Source organism: Diabrotica undecimpunctata, unplaced genomic scaffold (genome assembly GCF_040954645.1).
Source record: "Diabrotica undecimpunctata isolate CICGRU unplaced genomic scaffold, icDiaUnde3 ctg00001649.1, whole genome shotgun sequence".
Taxonomy (NCBI): domain Eukaryota; kingdom Metazoa; phylum Arthropoda; class Insecta; order Coleoptera; family Chrysomelidae; genus Diabrotica; species Diabrotica undecimpunctata.
In genome coordinates this window covers 1-22,067 of record NW_027312578.1, presented here as the reverse complement: position 1 = coordinate 22,067, position 22,067 = coordinate 1, and the positions used below count along the sequence as shown (strand labels likewise).

General features: G+C 31.7%; 2 protein-coding genes across 2 annotated transcripts; one reads left to right on the top strand and one right to left on the bottom strand.

Moving 5' to 3' along the window:
* Nucleotides 1-67: 67 nt before the first annotated feature.
* On the top strand, nt 68-5,991 carry LOC140431664 (probable cytochrome P450 6d5; the record flags this gene model as incomplete). Its single annotated transcript, XM_072519553.1, has 2 exons — nt 68-277; nt 5,723-5,991. Coding segments are annotated over 2 exons (479 nt in total), but the record flags the coding sequence as incomplete, so codon positions are not given.
* Nucleotides 5,992-10,314: 4,323 nt separating this feature from the next.
* Nucleotides 10,315-21,782, bottom strand: LOC140431663 (chitooligosaccharidolytic beta-N-acetylglucosaminidase-like). The gene is made up of 4 exons (XM_072519551.1): nt 21,344-21,782; nt 16,915-17,121; nt 13,052-13,333; nt 10,315-10,895 (listed from the first exon to the last, which is right to left on the bottom strand). The coding sequence occupies exons 1-4, from the start codon at nt 21,678-21,680 to the stop codon at nt 10,606-10,608; spliced, it is 1,116 nt and encodes a 371-aa protein (XP_072375652.1). The 5' UTR covers nt 21,681-21,782; the 3' UTR covers nt 10,315-10,605.
* Between the last annotated feature and the right edge of the window lie 285 nt (nt 21,783-22,067).

Here is a 22,067-nt window from a genome sequence, read left to right as displayed (position 1 = left end):
ATATATATTTATACATACATATATATATATATATATATATATAACTAATTTAAAATACCTGTTTTAGATATTGTAATTTCTGGAATCGTATTTCAATTTTTCCTAGCTGGTTACGAATCAACGTCTACCACTATAGCATTTTTATTATATAATTTAGCCAAAAATACTTGCATCCAAGAAAAACTAAGGAACGAAATAAGATGTTTATTAAAAAAGCATGGAAGTCTTACTTATGATGCCATCATGGATATACCATATTTAGATATGTGCGTTGATGGTAAGAAAATATTAATACAACCTGTTAGACATATATATATATATATATATATATATATATATATATATATATATATATATATATATATATATATATATATATACATCTTTATACCATACCTGAACCATCTGAAAAACCATACAATCCTGAACCTCCTATATCTAGAGTATTTAGAGCTGCCTATGGCACGCTTGTCTTCATTAATTCTAGCAACGATTTCAAAAATGTATATATACAAAAGAAATTTTTAATATTTTAAAAGATATATAAATGGGGATTTTACTTATTAATGACATAATCCTGATCCCCTTGTTATTTCAATCAATTCTGAACCTAAACATACGTGTATATGCACAAACCTGAGCCTAAGAGATGTTGCCAGTTTTAAGTGAAATGGGATTTCTTAGGAAAATTTTCGTATGTGTTTGCTTGAGAGTCAGAAGCAGTATATTTTTACTCTCCCTTAATTGTACATATTCTAAATCCTAAAATATGTAAACAATACGTCCTGTCTACCGATTATTTTAACAGCGAAGGCGTCATATCCAGTTCATAAATGTCAAAAATATGAGCTTTGGTTAACGGCGATTTATATTAAAAATAATAAATCAGGAAAGTATTGCATTAATTTATTATCAAAAGTAGCTACATTGGTACATTAATTTGACTCTACTAGTTATTATAGCTTAGGTAATAGGAATTTAACTTGCCTACAAACATAAGAATAATGTGATAGAGATCAGATCAAAACTAAAACGAGAAAGTCTTTCAAAACAGTGAAAAAAAAAAATTAAAAACCAACTAAAAAATGTTAGAAAATGGGTGTTTAATGTTTAAGTTTTCCTGTATATATATTATAAACTACAGCTTTGATGCATGTCCATTTTCTTTCTTTAATTACCTCGGGATATTCTTTAATAAGGTGTTGCACTTTTACCTCAATGGAAGGCTTTCTTTTTTTAATGTCGGAAAAGTATTCTGCGATAATTCTTTTTTATTGTTTTGTCCATGATCTTCTTCTATCAATAAATATTTTCTTTTTTAAATTGCCAATCTTTTTTTGAGGTTCTTTGTTATTATCTCAGTTAGCTGAAGTAGATGGAATCTCGCAATCGACGTTTAGATTATCATGAGTATCCAAGATATTTTCCATTTCTTCCTCTTCCGCATCAGAGAGAGGAGCTAAGTTAATGTTAGTTTCGTCTAATGTTTTAACTTTGTATTTTTCAGTTTAGAAAAAAAGTTTAGAAATTTTAGCCGTTTGATATACTTTGACAAACGATAATAATTGCAATGCATTTGTAATGTGTGTCATTTGTAATGAATTTGCTTAATTGCTCCATATCATTATTGGAAAATTTAAGAAATTGAATAATGGTGGCCAAATGCTTTCGAAGTTTTGTTGCTGTTATACTCGCAGGTCTCTCCAACTGACATTTTTTGGCATATTCACCTGATTTCAATTTGTGAAAAAATTCTTCTGCAGATGTTTGCAAAAAAAATATTAAGTTTCTTGAGGTCGTTAGTAAGCAGCAAAAGTTCTTGTTCCATTTATTTTGATTTAAATTGGTACATGTTGAGCAGAAACTTCATTACACCATTCGGATTCTAAAAGGCTTTTTAATATTTTAAGTTCTTTTCTCTCATCGCTTGGGTTTTCTATCTGAACAAGAATAATATATGCTAAGTCGCAACATTTTCTCATAAGTGTCCCAAATTTTATGGCCAACGTTGGTGACTCATAATTATTTGTTTCTGGGTTATATTTTTTTATTTTATTAACTCCAGAAATTATTAGTTGATCATGCTTTGGGCGAAAAATATCTATAAGTTTCTTAATATCAGGATTCTGTAGTCTTGTAGTCTAAGAGTTTTGCGAGTCTTCGCATATTTTGTCTTACCAAATCAATTTTGCCTTTACTCTGACGGCCTTTTATGTCGTCTGCACGCATTCTGAAGAAAATTTTTGATTTTAATAAATCATTACGTTTAAGAAAATGGTGTAGAAGCAAAGTAGTTTGTCCGTCGCTTTGGGACGTTTGTCTTCTATTATTTTTCTCATCATAATTAGACGGACAAATTTTGGTATGCTTAAATAAAAATTTTTTCTTATCTTTTTCCTTAAGTTTCATAAAGCCAATCATCTCTCTTTTAAATTAACCTTATGACATAATATGTTTACTACGTCAATTTCTTCTAAGTGCGATTTAGAAATATGTCTAGCAAAATGGAAAACATTCCCGTGCTCCGCTCTATCAATCACTTCTTCAAGTATTAACGAATCGTTCTCACACTGTTTGCTGTTACAGATTTGTGGATTGCTCTTTTTTGTGGCATTTTTAAATTTGAGAACTGCAAGAAAGAGTCAAAGTTTAACCAAATTTAAGAACAATTAAACAAAAAAATAGCTACCCATTTTTTTAGCTCGGCCGTCTTCTGATGGCATATAATTAGGATATTTATGGAATCGTCGTCATCCTCTATAAATTCGCTTTTGGATGTATTAGACGAGTTATTAATTTTTTTTTTCTGTAGAAACACAGCATTATTATTTTCCGCATAGGAATCACATTCGTCGGATAAAAAATCCATATTTATTGCTTGATCTGGGTCCCTATGTTATTAGATTTGTATGTTCTCGAGATATCCCCACTTTCATCATATTAAATAGAAGAAATCAGCTTAAAATTTTTTGTCACTCAATAATTTACAACTAACCTATTTTGACACCCATTCATTTTTGAATAAGATAGTTATATTTCTTTGAACTTCCAAATATTAACTCTTTTCGAGATATTTTAATATTGGTAATTTAGCACATGATTAATGTTTTGAATGTCGAAGAAGTGTAACATTTTGATACAAAAGGATTAGAATTTCTCTGTAAATACAGGAAATTTATTTTAAAAAATATATTTTATTCTTCGAGCTTAATAGATTAGAAAAAAGCATTTCAGACCCATTATTATTAAGTAAGTATATAAAATATTATTTAAACTTGGCCAATTTACTTTCGTTAAACGTTGCTCTTTTTCGTCTTTCCCCTTTCCATTTTTCTCTTTTGAACTTTAAACTTTTGAATCTTTATTTACGTAAATCTGAGAAATTGGATATAATCTACTCTCCGAATTTTTCGAGCAATAATCAAAGTGTATTTTTTCTACGTTTTTGTCTAAAAATTATACATTTAATCTTTAAATCCTTTCTCATTCTTCGCTTTTCTGGTTCATTTTGCACAGGATGTTTCAAAACTATTTTGAAAAATTTCAGGGGTATGATTGATAGATGAAAAGTTCTCCTCATAAACAGTTTCCCTTTGCGCTATTGTTAACTAATAGAGACAAAGGTTTTAAACTTATTAACCTAAATAACATGTAATAGTGCTAATTTAGTCAAATTCGTCTGAGATACTGACAGTGATAAAATACTAATTTAAAAATATAAACAGAAAGACATCAATGTCGATTAGTTAGATATACTTTTCTTTCTAAGATAATTCCCCTAGAGGTTTATCGAAGTACTTTTAAAACATCTTCCATACAGTTAGCAAAAAGAAGATGACGTGATTTCTCTTACTTGGGATGCCCTATATAAAATGAATTTAAACAGGAACTCAATATTTTGAGATGACTACTAAAAACATTTCATAAGCCGTCTAAAATGATGTATCACAGAATTCCCCTCTATTAATTACGTTTTTGGTTAACAAAATAAAAACTTACTTTTTTTTAAACATTATTTAGAACAAATCCTAAAAACCGGATAATATGATCATCCCAAATTTCAAATCAGCTTCTTTCGATAAGAAAATCGCCTATAATAATTTTTAATAAACTCTTGACACAGTCTTTTTGTAAATATGAATTAAAATCAAGAATAACTATTTTACTTGGACACCCTGTACCTCTGTTAATATTAACTTATATAAATAAGCACAATTCATCTAGATTTTTAAGCCAAAGTGCTCAAAATGACAATTTAGTTTAATACCTTTGGTATAATTAACCTTTCCCTAAATACATATCAACCATCAGTTTACAACGTCCTTTATAGCTATTCATTTTTAAACACACCTTCCTGAACCAAAACAAACGACTGTTGCAACTAAATAATAATATCTTATACCATCTATTGAAAAGAAATCTCTCTGGCCTTGGCTAAAAATAGAATTCCCCAATTCTCTAAACAAAATAATGACAAAGCAATGTTGCCACATAGTATGGATCAGAATGGTACTAATTGTAATAATGTATATAAAAATCATGTATATTCAAGAAATTGTTTCCAGCGCCAAAGTGGCAAATGGCTGAACTAAAAAATGCAATCCTGAACCACAATAACAGGTTTCTCTTGGATTCCGAATGACATATTGAATTGAAAGTTAGGCAGTTTTGTCCGCTGATGGCACCACTAATTAAAAAAAAAAAAAAGATTTAATTTGTAAATTTTAAATCATATGTCAGTTATATAAGGAAACCAATCCTGAACCAATATACAAGTTCAGGATCGTAAACGGGGTTCAGGTTTGTGCTTAAGTTTTACTATCGAAGGCTCAGGATTGTACTAAAAACAAATATATATATATATATATATATATATATATATATATATATATATATTTACCTTTTTAGAAACTTTTTAAATCGCTCTCCATCTTCTTTTATTATGCCTTATCACTTTCTTGGCATTCTTGCTTAATGTTTCATATTCTTCTCTGTCTTTCTTTTTATCTGTTCGTAGCCATTTAACTCTGGCTTGCCCTTTTTTTCCTGTTATTTCTCTACATTTTTGGTTATACCATCCGTTTTTGGTTATATATATATATATATATATATATATATATATATATATATATATATATATATGAATGTATAAGCATATGTAAATGTATAAATGCATATACAATAACATATATATATGCATTTAGATTTTCTAGTATGTATCATATCAATTTATGACCAGTACAAAAGTAAATAAATCGCAAAAGATTTCATTTTAGACGAAAAAATTTAAATAGAAATAAGTACCAACAATTTCGGTACACCAAACTACAAAAGCTTTCTAATATATTTTATCCCAAATATCTTTTTTGTTTTTATTTTTGTTTGAAATATACATTTTTTTAATATCTGCATAGGTCACACAAAAATTACTTCGCAATGAAGATTGTATCGAAAATGTATATAATCTTTATTTGTAATTTATAAGTTATATTCGTAACTTCTATATTAATTGATCAAACAATTAATTTCCTACATATTCAATAATAATAAATTTATAAATATTTATACTACTTTGCGTTGGTAAAAAAAATTAATAAATTTATAAATTTACCAGTCATTTTTGCGTAATTCGATTTTGCATTTACGATTTTTGTGTTCATTTTTACTCTAACAAACGCAGTATTTTTAAATACGTATAAGTACAGATAATTCTTAATTTTAGAGAGTTTAAGAATGTACCCCGTGTTACCCTTTTATGAAAGAAAATGCAATGAAGATTATCATGTACCAAACTCTGAGGTGATTATTGAAAAAGGAAAAGCAGTCCTGATCTCTTCGTATGCATTCCATATGGATGAAAAGTATTTTCCAAATCCAAATATATTTGATCCCGAAAGGTTTCGTCATAAAATAGACCATACGAATGGAATTTTCTATATGCCGTTTGGAGAAGGCCCCAGGAAGTGTTTAGGTAATGTTATTAGGTTTTAAGCTTTTAAAGATTTGTTTTTTGCTTGTCTGCATTTTTGTGTTCAAAAAACGATTATTAATACATACTCTGAATGGTTTCTATTGTAATCAAGAATGGAAAAAAAGGTGAATATTGAAATTAAATTATTGTGCGCTGCAGAAAGGAGTCATTGATCACTTTCTTCTCCATCCAGAAAGACGTCTTCGACGTTTTCATTCGATGGAATAGACCTATAGTAGTCGTGGAAGACATCGGGTATGATCGGCAGCATGTCAATGAGGTGCTTCTTCTTATTCGCTGAGATTGCCAGAGGACCACCGTAGGACAGTTCAGGGTTCAGATGGCTGCAGAAACGGCCTCTACGGCGATAGTTTATTGTCTTGAACGAAGAATCCGGATCCGGTGTCTCCTTGTAAAGATGTTTCCTGTCTCTTTTACGCAACGGAGCCACTTTATGTTCCTCCATGTAACTTTTCCCATATCTTCGTTTATTTTTTCATTTTGAAGTGCCGACTTATACAAATCAGAGAATTGGAAAAAGTCTGACTGCTTCATTTCTGTCACAACACAAAATTTATCCAGGTGCGCATATATCCTCCGATCACAACCCGATTGTTTCACAACCCACAATGACGCTACGAATAATCTTTCGTAGGGTTCGTGCCAACTCCGGCGCCAATACTTACGCCAACCCCCACGCCAACCTCAATCCAAACTACGTCACTACCGACGGTATAAAGGATCCATTCGCTGTTACTAGTAGCAGTAATGGATTGATTAGTGATCAGTGTAGTAGTGTCTGGGATCTCGGTGACTGAGGCCTTGGACGCCCTGAAGAAGATGTCGAAAGCTCGGCGCAGTAATAATCGAGGACGCCTGTTGAATTTAATAGTAATTCTTGTAATAGTAATAATCTTAGCTTTAAGTTTAATTGTATATGTATACATATATATTATATAGTATAAAAAAAAAACAAAAAACAAAATAGGTATATCGGTGATTGGCAACTATAAACCGTTCGATATAGTCATTTTGTGTTTTGTTTTTTTTTTCCTTTTTACGAGATATGTCATTATATTTTACCTTTATTAAGCAATATTATATATATATATATATATATATATATATATATATATATATATAAATTTATATTTTTAGGTTTTAGACTACTCTGAGATAGCGCGTCAGTTCTACTTACTGTTATAAATTTTGAGATTACCCCCTGCGACAGAACGCCTGATCACATAGAATTTGAACCTAAAAGTTTAGTGTTGCAGTCAAAACTTGGAGTTCCTCTAATGTTTAAACGTAAAATATAGAAGAATCACTATAAATAAAAGTTCATTGATCTCTTTTTTATTTTTATTTTTTTTGTAGATTTATAGTAAATAATTTAAGCTAATTTTTGTGTAGTTAATCTATTTATGCTAGTTGCTCGGACAAAGAGTGTTAGTCGTCCTTTAAATATTATTATTGACCAATAATATGAAGAGTTCACACATATTAAGATAATATTTGAAATTTATTAATACTTTGCGTTATTTTGCGGTATTTATTAAGTCTTAACCATTGTGTGAGTAAATAGTGTAGCGGTTATATTTGCCTACCACATTGGGTATCACTTATAGGGGGTTGAAAACTGGGGACAAAAATTACTGAGCTGGAGATAGGGTAAGCAAATAAACCGGAACGTTTGCGATCGGCTACTCTTGGTTTGGTTGGAGAGCTGGGTCGTAAGTAAGTGAATAAAACAGGGACTGGAAAGGGGTAACTACAAAAAGAGAAATCAAAAAATACTTACATGAATTTCCTGGACAACACAACACAAGAAGGTTCCTAAACTATTTAAATTTGCACGCCGGTTATAAAAATCTTCCTACTGGGTGGAAAATTTAAAAAAATATAATTTACATAAAAAAAAATTATTATTTTAAAATAATTTTTAAAATAAAATTTTAGATATTCACTCGCGCATATTGCTATATTTTAAAACTGTCTATAAACTCTTTAGTCTTATTGCTTAATGTTGGTAATAAAAAAAGCTAAAGTTTTGGTCTATTAGCATAATATTACAAACTGGCTATGTGAACGCCAGCTATCCTTCAGGTCTTATTCTTAATTATCGGAATATCTAAACCTCCAATTACAGGGTGTTTCAAAAAAAGGTAACCCCATCTCTAGGGTAGGTAAAAAACTGAAAAAATAATTGGGGTTTGCTTAGTAAAAAATTTTTGTAACGCCATCCGTTTTTCAAGATACAGGGCGTTGAAGAAAAACGCATTTTTTACGATTTTGCCGAAACTACTGGCAACATTGTAATGAAATTTTATACGAATATGTTTTGGAAACTGATACATCCCATGAATTTGTTTTTATATCTGATTCTTATAGAGGGCGCTAGTTACACGGATCGTACTAAGTATTAGTCAATATAACTTTTTTAAGAGTATAATTATTAATCAAAATTTCAAGTAAACTTAAAACATCATTCAGTTTTACACGAAAAAGGTACTCTTGGTAAAACTCGATACTGTGTACCGTTTTCGGAATATTTTGATTTGAAAATTATGAAGTAATAATTGATGCTGGTAGTAATGATAAAGTTCTTATAGGTATACCTCTATTTTCTCCAAGTGTGCTATGGAAATCTGACATTTATTGATTGTTATGACGATAAATCAACAATAATTAGAGTTTTGAAACCTTGTTATTTGTAAAATCAAATCAAAATGTACTCAAATGTTGAATACACTGACATGTTATTAACCTTAGGCGAATGTTTAGGATGTTCTATTATAGTGCAGCTGTGACACATTATGCAGAAAAGTTTCCTAGAAGAAACTTATCAAGTAAAAAAACATTTAGAGCCATTGAACGACGTTGTTGAGAAACTGGGAATTGAGACCAAATAAAATAAATTTTGGTAGACCAAGAACAACAAGAACAATTAATAAAGAAAATAATATTTTAAATTTACTTGATCAAGATCCAACAGTTAGCTTAAGGAATATAGCAAGACAAACAAATACTTCTTCTTCAAGTACTTGGCGAATACTGAAAGAACAGCAATTACATCCTTATCATTACAGACAAGTCCAAGAGCTCTTGCCAGATGATCTACCGGTTAGAGTGGATTTTTGTGAAACATTGCAACAAAGGACAGCCTACAATCCAAATTTTTTAAAATGCATTCTTTTTACCAACACTCATTTAAAGTTAATGTTTGGGCAGCAACTTTAGGTAACAAATTAATAGGTTATCATATTCTACCTGGAAATTTAAATGGTGATATGTATGCGAAACGAGCGAAGATCTTTATTTTTTATGCACGATGGAGCTCCACCACACTTTGATAGAAGGTGTCGTAATTGGTTGAGTAATCATTTTCCGAATCGATGGATTGGTAGAGGTGCAGAAGCTCCGATTCATTGGCCTCCTCGGTCATGCGATTTTAACACTTTGGACTACGCAGTTTGGTCGTATATTAAGGAAAAAGTCAATGCTACAGAGGTAAATTCACGCCAAGAATTGGAAGAAATAATTCAACGTCAATTTAATGACATCATAGCTGATCCCCTACCGTTTAGAAGGTTTATGGAATCTTTAGAAAAAAGAATAGACTTGTGTATTCGCGAAAACGGAGGGCATTTTGAACACTTACTGTAATTGAATTTTATTTTATGCTCTTAGTCATTAATTTAATTTTCTTCTTGTGAGTTTTGTTTAATTACTAACTATTTTATACCAGCATCAATTATTATTACTTCATAATTTTCAAATCAAAATATTCCGAAAACGGTACACAGTATCGAGTTTTACCAAGAGTACCTTTTTCGTGTAAAATTGAATGATGTGTAAGTTTACTTAAAATTTTGATTAATAATTATACTCTTAAAAAAGTTATATTGACTAATACTTAGTACGATCCGTGTAACTAGCGCCCTCTATGAGAATCAGATATAAAAACAAATTCATGGGATGTATCAGCTTCCAAAACATATTCGTATAAAATTTCATTGCAATGTTGCCAGTAGTTTCGGCAAAATCGTAAAAAATGCGTAAATTTTTTTTTTCTTCAACGCCCTGTATCTTGAAAACGGATGGCGTTACAAAAATTTTTTACTAAGCAAACCCCAATTATTTTTCAGTTTTTCACCTACCCTAGAGACGGGGTTACCTTTTTTTGAAACACCCTGTATATATCATCGTTACGGGGATATCACTTAACCATATTTTTTGCAACCTTTTTATGAAATCTTTAAATAACCTTAATATTTGAAGATTTAGTACATCCTCGCAAGTAAACAACAATAGTCAGATACCATAAAAAAACCATAAAAAAATAATTTAAAAATCATGTCTTTATTTCACTTAATTTTTGTAATGTAATTAGAAGAGAATTCTGATAGATGTCCTAATTATAACTAAATAGTTTTATTACTAAAAGAAATTGATCAATTGGTTAACAAAAGGTATCCCTTCCAACAAACAACTTACTGACTGATCTCCTCATATAATATTATTATAGCACTTTTTTGAGTAATCAAAAAAGTCTTTCTGAGATATGAAAAAGAAAATAATATTTAAGTAACAGTAATCTTTAACATATTTAAGTAATAATTCGTAACCACAAGTTATAGTTCAACTTTTGGATTATTAAACGTGGCACCTATTCTACATTGTTCTTGGTTCTGAAGACACCATTCAGGTTCGATTGCATCAGAATTTATTCCAAGGGACACAAGTCTTTCTCTGTGTACTAAAAATCGATGCTCAGCTTCTTTCCAACCGGTTGCAGGATTAGACCAGAGTACTTCAGCCATTGCTGCCGCTCTTGGCCATAACCTTGTATCTATCGATGCGGAGTCAGCTTGTTCTGTCCACAGAGCTGCTTCGGATCCAAGCACTTGAGTCACTTTATTACCTAAAACAGATTAATACACAAGTTAAGTTTAGGGTGTCTGAAATTTACACTACAAAACGGCAGAAATAATTAGAATAAATGAAAATGTATAGAAATCAAAATTATTGGTATTAAAGTGAGTAGTCATAAGTATAGGAAAATGTTCATTATAAGCTGGAACACATTTACTCCACTTTTTTATATTAAGTGCTATTAAAGACACGCTTATTCTTCTTTATGTGCCGTCTTCTACCGAAGGTTGGCGACCATCAAACGAGAGGTTTCTCTGTTTTGTGCCGCATGTATTATGTTCGCAGCTTCTGGTATTTGAAACCATTCTCTCAAGTTTCTCAGCCAGCATTTCTTCTTTCTGCACAAACCTCTTCTACCTTTAATCTTGCCAATAAGCTGTAGCAGACTGTACTTATCATTACGGAACACATGGCCTAAGTATGACGCTTTCCTCCTTTTAACAGTTGTTAACAATTCCACCTCTTTACCCATTCGTCTTAATACCTCTGTGTTGTCAGTATGCGTCGATACAGCCACATTTCTAGAGCCGCTAACTTCTTTATAGTTGCTGCTGTTAACGTCCACCCTTCAACTGGGTAAAGTAGCGTAGAGAGTACGTAGCATTTCGTGGCGCGCCATCGGAGGTTAACACTTAGGTGGCGGTTGCTTAAGAGCTTTCTCATTTTGATGAATTTGGATCTTGCTGTTTCAATTCGGATCTTAATCTCTACGTCTGGATCCCACTTATCATTTACTGTATATCCCAGATATTTAAATCGGTGTACTCTTTCAATACGTTCGGCTTCAATATTCAGGTCGATATGTTGAATGTTCTTTTTACTGATCACCATAAATTTAGTTTTATTTCTATTGATCTTCAGTTCAAATTGGTTATTAACACGCTTATTAACATTAGAAAAAGTCAAAGACTAAGACGTGATGTAATTTTAGATGTAATCTGATGAATCAAGAGTAGATCCCAATTGTCAGTACTTTTATTTAAATTCTCTAATGCCTGCAAATGATTAGAAACTTTATCAACCAATGCTCGGATTTTGTGTAAAGTGTCTTTGTTTATTGTTTCTATATTAAAAAGTGCCTTTACGTGCTTGTGAATTAACATTTTAGCTTTATCGTATCTTTCGCATAGTGAGTTCCAAGCACTATTGTAATAAGAAGTACCGAAGTTAATTTCTTTAATGACTTGTGCCGCAGAACCTTCTAATGAACCTTTAAGATAATAATATTTTTTCATATCGTCCAATTTTTTATTGCTATGTATCCTCGCTACGTAAGTATCGCGGAATTCGATCCAATCCTCGTAATTACCGCTAAATATTTTTTAAATGCATTGGAGGTAAAGAACTCAAATTTATATTGTCATTGTCATTAATATTGTTAGAATTTGAATTTTCGTATTTGCTTATCAAGTGTTTGGCTAGTGCCACTAACTCGAAATAATTATTTTCAAAAGTGATCTTTCTTTATCCTGAGTTTGTTGTAATTCTGGTTCTCCCTCAGCAATCATATCCATATCGCTTTGAATACTATCGAATTCCCCAGACAATTTTCTATATTTTCTAGTCTTAATTTTAATTTTAAAATGTCCTGTTCTGAAGTGTTTGCCTCATTTGCCATATTGCTAACGGTGCTCTTAAAGCTTAGAACAGAACAGTTTAGAATTTAGCGATGTGCGGCATGAAATGAGTTTTTTCAGTTTTGCTTTCATGTCTAAGCAAGTGCAAACACCATCAAAAATCGGCCGTTTAGGTGTGGCACGTATCGAAAATTTGGGGTTTAGTATCATAGGGATTTTCAACTACTTAAAACCTTGTACCAGATTTTAAAATTTTGCATAAAAATTTGGGTTTCTGTCAAGATAAAATAAAATAGGTAAAAAAGAAATAAATTAGATTTACTCACAATCAGTTTAATTTTACTACCTAAGACGACCGGTTTCGCTTTCTAAAATTTGCAAAGCATCATCAGGTCAGTGGTGCAAAGGAATGATGATGCTTTGTAAATTTTAGAAAGCGAAACCGGTCGTCTTAGGTAGTAAAATTAAACTGATTGTGAGTAAGTCTAATTTATTTCTTTTTTACCTCTTTTAAAATGGACTCACACAAGCAACACATTCATGATTTCTAAAATAAAATATTTATTACCTGCTATTTTTTCTGGTTTATTTTCATATACTTTCTGCCAACCAATATAAGGAGAACACCAATTTAGTCCATCTTGAACCCATCCAGCAAATCCACAATCGAAATACAAAGCATCGTAATTACTTAGAATTATATTGTAACCTTCGTCTAATAAATTTTTAATTTGGGTATCGTTGCCCAAAGTCCAAACTTGTATTATATATTTTTCTTTAGGTAGAAACCTTATTAAATTTTGAGGTTCTGTTAAATGACTCGTCCACATAATGGCTGGAATTTTTTTACCTAAAACGAAAAAAATATAGTGAAGGAAGTTCAACTGAATAAATAAGCAAGTGGAATTTGGTAATTACAATTACAATTTCTTTTAATATGAAACGTAATAGTCTAAGACTTCACTGTAGGATCACTAAGTTCACAACGTAGTTAATGAAACTTACATTTTTACATACATTAGGCGAATACATTGATAATAGGTTTCCAGTCAAAAAGAATGTAATGGGATAGTGAAGTGCAACATAGCCACTTGTATTCAAATGTCAACATCACCTGCTCGTATGATGATTAAGATAATGGTCTTCTGATACATCCTGCTAGATAACTAACGAGGCTCTGACGTCCGAGTGTTTGCCGAGATAAGCAATCCACCATTTACTGGCCAACGGCTTAGGGCGGATGAGCTAGTAAGTGGAAGGACACTCTGTTGTCCTGAGACTCAGAAATTGGAAGATCCAAGTTAGTGGTCAACATCGTCAAAATGCAGAAGGCAAAATAAAACCACTGTTTTAAAGGTCCCTGATGATATCTCTAGTATAAATTGATTATGGTAATCGGAGGCCGAAATCCGTCAGGGAATGACAACCATCAGAACGCAAGGCCTCCTCGGTCTTCAACATGCGAAACCCTTACACAAAAAACCAAAAGAAAAATACTCAACCCTCTCAGATAAAAATAGCTACCTGGAATGTAATAAGTATGTATCAGCCTGGAACATTACATAATGTTATTAAAGAGAAAGAGAGGCTAAATATAGATATACTTGGAGTTAGTGATGTACAATTGTAAGGAAATGGAGAGATATTAATAAATAACCACAATATTTATTACACTGGAGGAGACAAAACTGATCATCGATACGTAGTAGCTTTCATCATAAGCTAAACTATTAGAAAATTAGTGCTAGGTGTGATTGAAGTCTCAGAAAGAATAATAATGCTGAAAATTCAAGCATGAAACTTTAATATTAATATGATCCAAGTCTATGCTCCCACAGCTGATAAGACCAAAGATGAAATCGTAAAGTTTTATTTAGAATTACACAATATTATCAAGTTAACAAAATCTAGAGATATTACTTACTTTTTAGGAGACTTTAATGCAAAAATTGGAGTAGGTACAGTTGAAAATGTAGTTTCACAGTTCGGATTAGGAACTAGAAACGAGAGAGGAGAAAGGCTCATAGAATTCTGCCAAGAAAAGAATATGGTAATTGCCAATACTTGGTTTTAGCTTCCCAAGAGAAGACTATATACATGGACGTCTCCTTCACATACAGAAAACCGGATTGTCAGAAACCAGATAGACTTTATACTCGTAAACAGCAGATATAAACACTCTATAACCTCAGTTAAAACTTATTCTGGAACAGATATTAATTCAGACGACAATCCGTTAGTTGCTGACGTGAAAATAAAATTAAAAAGAATTGAACTCAGAAAAACTAACAACCAAAAATTAATGTAAGAATGCTAAAAAACGAAGAAATAAAAAGCGAATTAAAAAATAATGTGAATGTTAATATGCAAAAAACATTAACTGACAACAAACAAATTATGGATGTAAATAAAAGTGGTATAATATAAAAAACACATTACTGAAACCAGCTCAAGAAAGTTTGATACAGCATAGGTCAGAGGCTAAAAAGCAGTGGATGACAGAGAAAATGCTATTACAGATGGAAGAAAGAAGCAAATATAAAGGAAAAGATCTACAGAGGTATAAAGAAATACAACGAATAATTAAAAAAAAATCAAAACAGCTAAGGAAATCTATTTGATGAAACAATGTAGAGAGATAGAAGGACTAGAAATAAAATATGATATAAGAAATATGCACAAAAAAATAAGAGAAGTGACTGGAATGGGTCGAAATAGACAGCAAGAACACATAAAAGATAAAAAAAGGAGAACTACTACTAGATTTACAAGAAAAATTAAGACGATTGGGGGGAGTACGTTAGAGAATTTTTGCAAGATGAAAGAGGTGAAATGCAGAAAATACAGAATTAAATTCTTTAGAGAGACAGAAGATTACGATAGATGAAATAAATATGCTATCAAAAACTCTAAAGACAATAAGGCAGCTGGATTAGATGAAATACCAGTAGAACTGTTAAAACTAGTCGAAGAGGATAACTTGGAAGTATTGGCAGATTTATTCAACACGGTGTACGATACGGGAATAATATCACAAGAGTGATATTTTAAGTATACTTTATTTTATTATGAACATACTTTAAGTAATGTTCAAGTACTGCTGAAAGTAATAAATAAGAGAATATACGAAAGGCTAGAGGAGGATATTAGCGAGATGCAGTTTTGGTTCCGAAATGGAATGGGTACTCGAGAAGGAATATTTGCCATTAACATATTGATTCAGTGATGTCTGGATGTAAACGTTGATCTACATTTGTTGACTACAAAAAAGCTTTCAATAAAGTTAGACATGAAAAACTAATATCAATATTTATGAACGATCGCATTGACAGTAAAATCATAAATATAGTGCAAATATTATATTGGAACCGAAGTGCCATAGTTCAAATTGATGGGCAACACTCAGAAGAAATAAAGATCTGTAGAGGAGTTAGACAGGGATGTGTTTTATCGCCACTTTTGTTTAACTTATATTCTGAAAAATTTTTCCAAAACACGCTCAATAATATCAAAATGAGAGTTACCGTTAACGGAAAATTTTTTAACATCTTACGATATGCAGACGACTCTGTGATCATACCAACGAGTAAGGAAGATCTACAACATCTTATCGAAACCTTAAGCATGAACAGTATACTTAATTAATAGTAATTGGTTTTTGAGCAAAAATTTTATTTTTAAATGGAAAAAACTAAACTTAACCCTCGATCTCGAGGGGACACACTCCATTGAGATAATTATCAAAAAGTAAATATTTATTAATTTCATACTAACATGGGGTACCAACCATGTTCTCTTTTTTTTTTCAATAATATCTATTTTCTGTTTCTCTTTACCGACGTGAATCAGCGAAGAGCGCCTTTTCACGTTCTGTTAGATACCGGCTTAAGCTAAACATTAAAACTGTCCCTCCCAGTACCCAAAATGAAAGGTACCCTCCCAGATTAACTATATTAGCGGTCTAGGCCAATTGAGGTTGGAGGATCGTGCAGACAAGCATTTGGTAAGTATTTGTGCGGCAAATTGACAACAGTAAACAATGAATAGGAACGACTGGCAAAAGAGACTAAAAAAGGATAAGACTTACCCTGTACTGTAGTTGTCATAATAATGCCATTAATCTGTTTTAATAAATATTATATATTTATATTTATATATATTATCAATTCAAAAAAAGAAATATCCCGCAGTTTAAAAAAACTTGTTTAAGTCACATTTTTGCATTATTTTTTTAATAGTGCTAAATAAACATACATTAAAAAACTCAATATTTATATCTGAAAAGGTGTAAGAGAAACCAAGCCTATAACCTACTGGTTTATTATTACTTCCCAGCTTCATTACAGAGGGTTTAAAATTAAATAAAAATAAGATTTAAAGGATAGGTATTTTCTTTAAGTAAAATTTATAATAATACTTTTGGTAAATTACCTGCTTTTTTATAAAGTCTCTCCAATGCGTTATTTTGAAAGTAGTCCCACAATTTTAAATAACCTTCATCCGTTGTGATGTCCCACCCTTTATTTTTAACAAAATCGACGATTTTTGGTGTATTTTTCCAACATTGAAAGGCAACCTCATCTCCGCCCATATGAAATAAATCTGGTTCAAATTGGGTGAGCATGTCACCGTAGAGATCTGAAATTTAAACTTATTTTAAGAAATTTAATCTTGAATATATACCTACAAATATAAATATATATATATTATATATATATATATATATATATATATTATATATATATATATATATATATATATGTTACACTTGAAATTTCCGCGGGAGTTATATGTGCTTTCTGTAGTTTTCCGGGTTTGACTCCGCTGATTGCTGCCCATGGATATGCATTCTATACATAGGCGTTCCAATAAGTACTTATCCTTACCGCCTGATGGCGCCATTGTATCAAGAGAAATTTACTATCGCATAATACTTCCTCGTAGACGGCTAATGTCAAAACTTCAGCCGAATCGGAATCGTTTTGTTTTGACCGGATGAAAAAGCGGGTGTGTCTGAGGATTTTAGATAAATTGAAAAGAAGCAATATCGCTTATCAACCAAATTAAAGAGCGCTTAGATGCTGTGTACGGTGATTCTTCATCTTCGATGGCAACCGTCAAAAGTTGGTTTAACGAGTTTCAACGTGGACGCACGTCGGTTTTTGATGAGCCGCGCCCAGGTGCCTCGAAATCGGTTACCACGAAGGATAACGTGACAAAAATCCACAATCTCATATTGACAGACCGGTGACTGAAGATATGCGACATAGCTGAGACAGCAGCCATCTCAAAAAACCGAGTATATCATATCCTGTGTGAAATTTTGTGCATGAGAAAGCTGTCGTTTGAAACTATTTAAGCGGAATTCGAAAAAGTTTCTACATCTTTTTGTAACCATTGACGAAACATGAATTCATTGCTACACACCAGGGATCAAGAAACAGTCGAGACAGTAGCGGCAACCGGCGAACGTGCTCCGAAGGAGGCGAAGACTGTCCTATCGGCCGGAAAGGTAATGGCCACCATTTTCTGGGATTCACAAGGAGTGATCTACGTCGACTATATGGCGTCAACTCCATATAAAAGGGCAGAGAATACGTAGCATCTCAAGGCTAGTTATAATTTTTATTTCCAGTTTTCCATTGCATAGCTTTCATCTTATTTAAAGCGTTTCTGGCCATCTCAATGCATTTGATTTCAAGACTGCGGTCCCATTGTTCACTTAGCTCACATCCCAAGTAATTGTATCTTGGTACTTGCCCTAAAGCTTTTCCTTTTAGGAGGATTTTGTCGTCTTCAACCCTGTTCTTACTGACAATCATGATTTTTCTTTTTTTGTATTCATAGCCATTCCAAAGCTCTCGCAACACTGCGTAGTGCAATCAAGCAAAATTTTCAGTCCTTCTCTGCTGTCCGTAAGAATCAGGTGACCTAAATATGTAACATCAATAGGTTAATATCCGTGATTTTCTACTTCACGCCACATGTCGTAAAATTTGTTAGTTTTAACGATAAGGAACCTGCAAAAAAACGCATAAAGCAGGCCGTTCGAAAAAATTTACCTTGGAAAAGTTGCGGAAAATTGGGAAAATTTGACTTTCAGAAAATGCATATTGGTTTAACTCAAAATTGCCTCTTTTTCGCTTATCTTATACGACATTTTCAGTACAGTACATAACTTAGGGATAAAATCGTGGTTGTACTTCATATTGAAATCCGAAGGTCTAATACACCATTAAAGAGGTATTGCTGTATCAAATATTAGAATCATTTATAGTCCATTTCCATCATATTGATAGCACATTATGTATGCAAATCCCTAAATTGTTGATACGGGTGACTCAATGAAAAATAGATATTTGTCAACAAATTTACAGAAGTATATAGGAAAACAATTTTAAATTGAGCATGACCACCAGATATAAAGGTTGAAGCAGAATAGAATACAATAGTTTTGAGGGTTACTAATCCCTAAATAAAGTTGCCAGTGTCGGAGTGATGGAGATTAACAGGTACTAATGAATTTGCAAGAAATGTAAGATGTTTATTTTATTGGTTATATATAAAATAATTTGTGGCCGTAACAGGGGCCGATTTGTAAAAAAATGAATATTATTTTAATCAAATTCCATTTCAAATTCACTGCTTTCTTCAGAATCTTCAACTCCAATGTTAATTATTACCGATTCCGGCATTGCATCAGTCATATTATCCAAATTCCACATTTTATTTTCTTCCTTGTGAGCATGACTAACAGCATTTTTCCAATTTTCTGGAGTTACTTTTGATAAGGAATGTTCTAATAATTGTTGTAAGTCTTCTAATTTAAAAGTTTTGTTGTTGCGTCCGACTTCACCCTTTACTTGAGACCATATATTTTCTATCGGATTCAGATCACAGTGGTATGGGGGTAAACGTAAAATAATTACATCACGGTTTAATGCCATTTCATCAATTATATATTTTTTATAAGCTGCTTTATGTTGCCTTACAATAGGCAATAATTCCTTTTTGTCGAATTCTCCTTGTACTCAATTGCGTGTTTATCCAACTATTCGATTATCTCTCCTTTTTTCCATGCCGTTGTTGGCATTTTTTCTGCTAGTCTTAAATGGTAACTAGCATTATCCATGACTGGATAATAAGTTGGAATTAAATCCAACATTTGCTCAAAATATTCTTTAAAAACGTCAGCAGTCATTTCCTCGTGGTAATCTTTGGTTGATTTTGAGGCAAAACTTAATAATCCACTATTGACAAAACTGTATTCGTTTCCAATATGGGTTATTATGAGTCTGCGTCCTTTTTCAACGGGAATATTGTTTATTCCAGTAGATACACCTTCGATAAATGCCTGACTGGAACTTTTCACATTTTTATCAACCCATAGATATGGTACAGTATGACCTTCATTTAGCCAAGTCTCCTCCAAATAAAAAATTGTTTTCCCTTCTTCTCGGTACTTTTTAATAGTTCTTAGATAATCTCGTCTCCAACATACAATGTAATCTTTTTCAATTAAAACGGATTTTCTTCTATTCTTTTGCCAACGAAATCTCATCTCTCTCAATAGTCCCCATAATTTCTTGTTGCTTATGATTGGTAACTCTTCGTTTTCTCTAATTAATGTTTGGATTTTGTCCAATGTTAGAAAGTCTTTGTTAAAAAAAAATGAGTGGACGCTGCGTCTTATCATGTTTTTATGTATTTCTTCAATTTCCAAGGGTTTTACTCCATCCACTCTTCTTGGAAGATGAAACAGTTCCTCCTTTTCTTTATTTTAGGAATCTATAAATTGTTGCTTCTCCAACCCCTGTCATATTTGAACACATGTTAACGATTTCACGAACATTACTTAAAGGGCGTTGATGTACAAGTGCATCGTGTACATTTAATATTATATTTTTCTCTCATAGGCTGAAGGCACCTTTAAAACTACACTTAACCGGGATAAAACCTGATGCCGACGTCATTTTTAAATGCAAATAACAAAATATCGACACCAAAAACGTAGGTAGGTAAGACATTAACAATGTACATCTACAAACTAAATGGAAGATGCAAACAATTTCTAATTTATATTATTGCCATAAGCTGTAATGTGGCATAAAAACTACTTAAACTATCATTAGTGAAGCCTTATCAGTAATTCCAGGTAATCGCTCAAAGAAGGTATTCTTTTTGTGTCAGGCGATAACTTGTATAGAAAACAATAATCACATTTAAATTACTGTTTACATTAATTTATTTCGTGAAAAATTGAATTCTCTCGTTAATCACTCGTGTATAATTAAAAATAATCGTGTGGCATATATACCGACGTTTTTTACGCACAAAAAAGGTATAGTGAGATTAGTGGACACTTATTTTACAGAAGATTTTTTTAAAAGATAATGAATTGTTGACGGCATCTTAAAATATTAATTTTTTTTATTTATTTTTATTTCAAAACAAGTATAGGGTGACGCCTATGGTTTTTTGACCTGTTGAGGATTTGCATACATAATGTGCTATCAATATGATGGAAAAGGACAATACAAAACGCTAGGTTTAAGTAAGTTTTTTAAATTTTACAATAACTTAAACTTAAATTAAATCTTCACCCTTTGTCTCCACATCCCAGCACGTTTGACAATTGTTGCGTTAATATTTTTATTTCCTATTGTCTGTTATCAGGATGTGAACTTTCATGCAATTGGTTTTATAAATTTATTTGATTTATTTTATAATTGTTTTAAATTCCTTGTGTGGGAATTAGTAAACTTCCAACATACATAAACATTTTACAGTAAATTGTACATTTTACTGGCAAAATTTAATTTAACAAATATACTGTTTTATGTATTTTTTTACAGCTTACCTTCAATAACATCATACAATTTATCTTGTGTAGGATCGAATTGCCCACATGGTGGTTCTACGCAATAATTTTGCCATGGCTGAGCATTTAAACACACTACAAAACCACTATCCTGCCATCCCTCCCCAACATGAGCTGGAGCATCAAATTCTGGAATGATTTTAACTCCCCTGATTTTTCCGTACTCTACGATTTCTTTAATATTTTCAGCAGTGTATGTTTTTGAGGGACTATAAGCACCTAGCTGAGATAATTCTGGATGAGATCGTGATACATAGGGAAAGCTATGGGAATCAGTAATGTGCCAGTGGAATGTGTTCAGTTTTGAAGCTCCCATAGCTTTTATAGTTCTTTTAATTGTATCTACAGTAACAAAATTTCTGGAAGTATCTAGTAAAATTCCTCTATGCGGAAAATGTGGTTTGTCCGTTATAGTGGCACTCCTAGAAATATAAAATAATGTAAAATATATTACAAATCACATTAGTAATATTCATTTTTACTTTTTCATTGTTCAACAAACTTATCTACCAAATATTTTTAATTTAAAGAGCTATATAAATATATAAAGGTATAAAATTTGTTATAAATAATTTTTATAGTTAATATCTGAAAATGTTTCTTTTTTGACCAAATGAACGCATTCAATTTGTTTTTTATTTGGTATTTTAGTTCATAATAAATCTCAAGATTGTCTTTTAGATATTTACTCTGAGATAGCGCG

Bases quoted from the DNA above. Each gene is read 5' to 3' on its own strand.
- LOC140431663 (XM_072519551.1), bottom strand. From the start codon at position 21,680: ATGGGAGCTTCAAAACTGAACACATTCCACTGGCACATTACTGATTCC. The intron at 17,122-21,343 runs GTAAGCTGTAAA...TTTAAATTTCAG, and splicing joins ATTGTATGATGTTATTGAAG to ATCTCTACGGTGACATGCTC. The intron at 10,896-13,051 runs GTAATAAATATT...AATCTGTTTTAG, and splicing joins TAAACCAGAAAAAATAGCAG to GTAATAAAGTGACTCAAGTG.